Raw genomic sequence first — 5904 nt, forward strand, 5'->3', positions numbered from 1 at the left:
AGCTCTGTAGATCAGGCTGGTCTCGAACTCACAGAGATCTGCCTGCCTCTGCCTCCCGAGTGCTGGGATTAAAGGCGTGCGCCACCACTGCCCGGCTTAAGGAAGCCTTCTAGGAGCCAGTGGGAGAAGGGTGCAATCTAGTTTGATATTTGGTTCCTGGGGTGGAGCCTGGGAAAAGATCATTGTTCCTGCTGCTGAGAAGCATCCTGGACTGTGGTAGCCAGGAGACAGGGAGAAGCAGATAGAATTCAGGTGTGTCTGGTTCCTGCCCCACCTGTGCACAGGCAGAGCCGGGCTTCCAGACCATTGGAGAGACTAAAGAGGGGAAGAGAGAACAATACTTCCCTCACACTGCCTGTCTCTGTCCAGCTCCTTGGTAAGGAGCAAGCCAGGGGAGGGAGGGAACAGCAGAGCACCCCCCAGATGGATTTGGGAGTTCCAGAGTGTTAAAGCTTTGCTGTGAGCGGTCCTGCCACTGTCCCAGCCTGGTACAGACACAACTGTCAGGTGTGGTGGGTTTCCAGGTGGCAGCCCCTGTACGCTCTAGTGAGCCCCAGGACTAATTCCCACAGCGGGAAGCAGACATTGTCCCTACCCAACAACTTCTTAATCCCTTCTGAACTTTCTCCTGGGTGTAGAGAAAAACATTCCCTTACCCAGACTCCTCTGTATCCAGGAGGCCCCCATGAGTTCTCACAAATAGGCTAACAGGAAGACATGATTTCTGGAAATATGGCTATTCCTTGTGAGCCAGAGTCGACTGTCCTTTGCCCTAGCCCCACTTCCTGCCTCCAATGAGAATATCAAATGCCCCTTCCTTTTAGTATTAGGGCAAAAGCCACATGCTATGGGTGGCAGAGAGAGACAGAGACAGAGAGAGAGAGAGAGAGAGAGAGAGAGAGAGAGAGAGAGAGAGAGAGAGAGAGAGAGAGAGGAGAGAGAAGCCTTGTCCTGGCAGAGCATTGCGTCTACATTTGACTCTGAAATTCTCATCATGACAGAAACAAACTGTATGGCTAAGTCACATGCAGCCCAAAGGCATCCTAACTGACTCAGGGGTAGGAGTCTCGGAGGCCAAGGGAGGGTCAGGAATGTCCACATGAAGATATATATTCACTTATTCAAAAGTGTTCATTGACTCCTGCGGCCACCGTGGAAAGCTGTATTCTCTCACCCCTTCTCTCCCCCCACACACAGCATAAAAACAAAAAACAAAACAAAACCCTGGAAATGGAATAGCTTATGATCCAGCTATACCACACGTGGTATGTACTTGAAGGACTTTGTAGCTATATTATTCACAAGAGCTAAGAAATGGAGCCAGCCTAGATAAAGCATCTTGCTGGGGCCCCTCATGCGATGGCAGAGGCTGGTTGTCAGCTGCTCTGGCATCAGCGGAGAGACTCTGGGAAGGTCTGTGAGAATATACTGACTGGAAGAGGAAGCTCCCCCAGAGTGGGCAGCACCTGCTGAAAGCCCACATACACAGAGGGTTGGAAAGAAACAGTGCAGCTTTTGCCTTCCTTCCTTCATTCCTTGCTGGTGAATCCATCTACATCATCGCAGCTGCTGTTGCTCGGCTTCTTCAGCTTTCCAACATGGAAGCCCGCAACTCTCCAGAACCCCACCCACCAGGTACCCATCACCAGACTGGGAACAATAAGGTATCAAACCTATTGCACAAAGCAGCTGCAGGGCTCTCAGCACCTTCAGGAGGCCATTGCTTCAGTACCCAGCATGAATTGCCCAAGTCAATCCCATAAATTCCTCCGTGGTCTATATTCATCCTACTGGCTCCGCTCTACTAGAGAACCCTGACGAACACACCAAAGAAAAAGAGAAATTGACCCACTATGGAAAACTCCCGTCTGATTGAGACTATTCTGAGTTGGCTGAGGTTTTTTTTTTTGTTTTGTTTTGTTTTTTAAGATTTATTTCTATTATGTGTATTTTGCTTGCTTCCATGTCTGTATGCCACGTGCATGCAGTGCCCTAGGAGGCCAGAAGAGGGTGTCTGATCCCCTGGAACTAGTTACAAGTCACTGCCACTGTGAGTTGCTGCCATGTGGGTGCTAGGAACTGAAGCCACAGGTCCTCTACAGGAATAACCAATGCTCTTGAGCCACCTCTCTCTCCAGGTTCTGATCATTTTCACCTTAAAATGTGATCATAAAAGACAATGCAGTTCAACCCACCTGCAAGGCGCCTGTCACCTTGACTCAACAACAGCAGAGGCAGCGGCAGTGTCTCTTTCCCCTACTCACCTGCAAGGGACAGTTCACCTCCTGGGCTGCGCACTCCAAGCGCCTTTTGATGGTGTCCATGCTGTTGTTCTCTGTCCGAAGCCTGTCCAGCTCATAGCACAACTCGGACTTCCAGAAGCCGATGTCGGATAGCCTCTGGCCCAGGTTCCGGGAGGTCCCTTCCTGCATCTGGCGCGTTAGCTGGTCCTTATCCTGCATGATCCGCAGGGAGTCGCCAGTCAGCCGGCTGGCCCAGAGTCGTGAGGCTTCTGCGCCCCTGATCTGCAGCTCGCTGGAGCGGTCCCAGTCGCGTGGGGTGTAGCGACAGAAGAGCGAGGAGCGGAGTGAGGGCAGGATGGTGGGCGGACGCCGGGCGCCTTGGCATTCCTCTGGGCATGACTGGGTGGTGGCAATCTTGTAGAAGACGCTGGGTTTCCACGCATTCAGGTAGCGGTAACCGGGCAAATGATAGGGTTGGTAGCACTCCTGTATTATAGGGCCCTGCCCAGCAGGGGACAGCATCTGCATGCCACAGTCTTTCTTGGGGCCACAGTAACTGGCTGTCTGAGTGGTTCCTAGAAACTCCATCTTTCCCCATCAGCCCCACGCGGGCAAAACTCTGCCCTAAGAGCCAGGGCATCCCAGGAACCAGGAGCCGCAGCGCCTCTGTGAGTCAGCGCTGGTGTCATAAAGCACGGAGAGGGTCTCTGTGCTAAATCCTGTTCCCCAAGTTATTGGAGGCCCTATGAGCCAAATAATAAGCAATCAAAAAGCCAGGCGGTGGTGGCGCACACCTTTAAACCCAGCATTCGGAAGGCAGAAGCAGACAGATCTCTGCGAGTTCGAGGCCAGCCTGGTCTACAAGAGCTAGTTCCAGGGCAGGCTCCAAAAAGGCAATCAATAAAGAGAAGTGCGCTTAGTGGCTAAAGAGACTGGGTGATGATTAAGAGCAAAGGACCGAGTTCCCAGTACCCACATCACAACTTCCCGATTCCTCTGGCCGCATGCACAAATGCACATAATGTAAAAGAAAATAAAAATAAGGTTTTTAATTCTTTCTTTCTTTCTCTTCTTTTCTTTTTTCCAGTTTGACAACCCATGGGTTTGGGGCTGAAAGAAACGACAGGTGTCTGTCATTCTGAAACAACAAAGTCTGCCTTTCTAGAGCTGAATCAGCAGCGTGTGTGTGTGTGTGTGTGTGTGTGTGTGTGTGTGTGTGTGAGAGAGAGAGAGAGAGAGAGAGAGAGAGAGAGAGATCTAATGTGGTCTACATTTCTCCCCTTGGGATCGGCTGAGCTGCATAAGCTGCCTGTCTTTCCTTGTGCCTGCAATTTCAGAACTTGGGAGGTGGAGGTAGGAAGGAGGTTGAATGCAAAGCCATCCTCAGCTATATGTGTTTTTGTTTGGTTTTGAGACAAGGTTCCGTGTACCTGGGCTAGCCTCAAACTGGCCACGTGTCTGAGGATGACCTTGAACTTCTGATTCTCCTCTGTGACCATCCTAAATGTTGACATTACAAGTCTTACAAGCCTATGCCACTGCTCAGTTTGTGGTGAAGTTGGAGCCTGGGGCTCCATGCATGCTAGGCAAACATTCTACCAAGCTCGTGGTTCATGGGTTTAAGGGTAGCCTGGGTTACTTGTGACTGAGTTCAAACATCAGCTCTCTCTCTCTCTCTCTCTCTCTCTCTCTCTCTCTCTCTCTCTCTCTTGCACAGCACAGAGTGGCGTTCAGCCGTAGTGTTCACACCAGCAGGAAGTGTCTTGGTAATCCTAGACTAAGGGTGAACATTTAGATTGCAAAGCCTAACAACGCGGAGTCACTGCTTTTGTATGACATTCCAGGCAAGTAAAATGGGTCACCAAAGACAAGTCAGTTTCACAACCCACAGCTTTGGGAATGCAAAACTGGCCCTTTGGTCAGTCTTCCTGGCATAGTGAATGGGTGAAGGGGAGTTAAGAATTTGGGAGAGGGTGGGAAAGTGGAGATGGAGTGACTCTGTTTCTGATCATGGAGGAAAGCACACAGCTGTTTATACTTGTCAAACCCCAGAGAACATTCTAGTAAAGCTGAATCGGGGCCAGTGAGGTGGCTCAGTGGATAAAGACACCAAGCCTAACGACCCAGTTTCCATTCCTGGGGCCCATTTGACCTCTGCACAAGTTTTGTGGCACGTGTACGCATTCCCTACACACACACATGCGCTATACATAAATTATACTTCAATGCACTTGAATTTTAAATATAGAGGGAGGACTTTGAGCCCCAAGAGGCTGAAGCTATGCTTGTTTTTTTTTATAATTAAATCCCAGCATCCTGTATGCTATCAAACATCTAAAACAAGACTTCTCTGGAATTTTGTCGCACTAAGGACCCTCCTCCACGCTTAACTGTTGCATTGAACCTAGAATGGGAAGATGCTGGCAGGTGGGCCTTACTCTCTCCGGGAATGTAGAAGAGGGCCATGGACCCTTGTGCTTCTGGTCGACGGGTGTATCACTCAGCTTCCAGGGACTATACCAAAACACCTGAGACTGTGAATGGATCATAAAAGGCTTAGTTGGGCTCACAGCTCTGTGGCTGCCAGTAGATAATTAAGTATCCCATTGCTTTTGGCTCCTGACAAATGGTCCCCCAAGAAGACCACACATCCTGGCTACAGCGAGTGCAGAGAGAAGAAATACTGCCTATACCAAGAGCAGGGGATCAAAGAGGAAGAAGACGGCAGGAGCAAATAACCCTCTTCAGGTACAGCCCCTGCTCCACTTCCATCTCTAACAGTGACATCCGAGGGACCAAGCCTTCAGCATGGGCTTTAGGGGACACTCAATATCTGAAATACAGCAAGAGTGTTGGGAGCTTGATGGCGCTTTTCTCCCCAGTTCCCTACAAGGAGTGCACATGAGCAGCCAGGGATGTAGGAGATGACATTTATTAGGCACTTGGGTGGAGTGCTGTTTTACATTTGCCAATATATCCTTTCCTTGGTTAACTACAAGGAATGCTCAATAGGATGGGCCAGCAAGCGCTGGTCTGCAGCATCTACCCTGTGGGATCCCCTAAGGCAATTGTTTTCAACCTATGAGTCGTGACCCCTTTGCGGGGTCTAACAACCCTTTCCCAGGGGTCACCTAAGACCACCAGAAAACAAAAACATTTGCATTATGATTCATAACAGTAGCAAAGTGACAGTTATGAAGTAGCAATGGATTTATGCTTGGATCAGCACAGCAGGAGCATCAGGAGGTTGAGAACCACTGCTCTAAGGGAGATGCCACTTACGATAGGTGCCTCGCAAGGGGCCCAACAAATACACTGCAAAGATTCTGTGCATCTGGGCACAGTGTGAGGCCAGGCCTGGGAGGAAACTAGGGACAGAGACAGAAGAGGCACTTTGTGGCCTCCATGGAGCAGCAGGGCCAGATTCCCAGAGCTGAGGCTGACGACCCTTCCAGAGTGGGGCAGGGTTTTCTGTCACCATGGGCTGCCGTGGTTCTTAGCGTTGTGCGGGCACTTCCAGGGATCAGCACAGAGTGGGCAGTGACTGCAGTGACCACTGTAGCTTGACCTCTGCAAACCTGCCCTGGAGGCACCTGAGGAATAATACGAGATCAAAGCAAGGAGAGCCGTGCTAGCAGATCAGGACCTGGGAAAAGTGCCA

At 50.4% G+C, this 5904-nt stretch overlaps 1 protein-coding gene across 1 annotated transcript in view; it reads right to left on the minus strand.

Annotated features, from left to right (window-relative positions):
* Tekt5 (tektin 5) overlaps positions 1-2831 on the minus strand; it is a 35412-nt gene extending 32581 nt beyond the window's left edge. Inside the window, exon 1 of the mRNA XM_005349298.2 lies at positions 2265-2831. Coding sequence (XP_005349355.1) covers positions 2265-2831 — 567 coding nt within the window. The remainder of the gene's footprint in view (positions 1-2264) is intronic.
* Between the last annotated feature and the right edge of the window lie 3073 nt (positions 2832-5904).

Source organism: Microtus ochrogaster, chromosome 7, assembly GCF_000317375.1.
Source record: "Microtus ochrogaster isolate Prairie Vole_2 chromosome 7, MicOch1.0, whole genome shotgun sequence".
Taxonomy (NCBI): Eukaryota; Metazoa; Chordata; class Mammalia; order Rodentia; family Cricetidae; genus Microtus; species Microtus ochrogaster.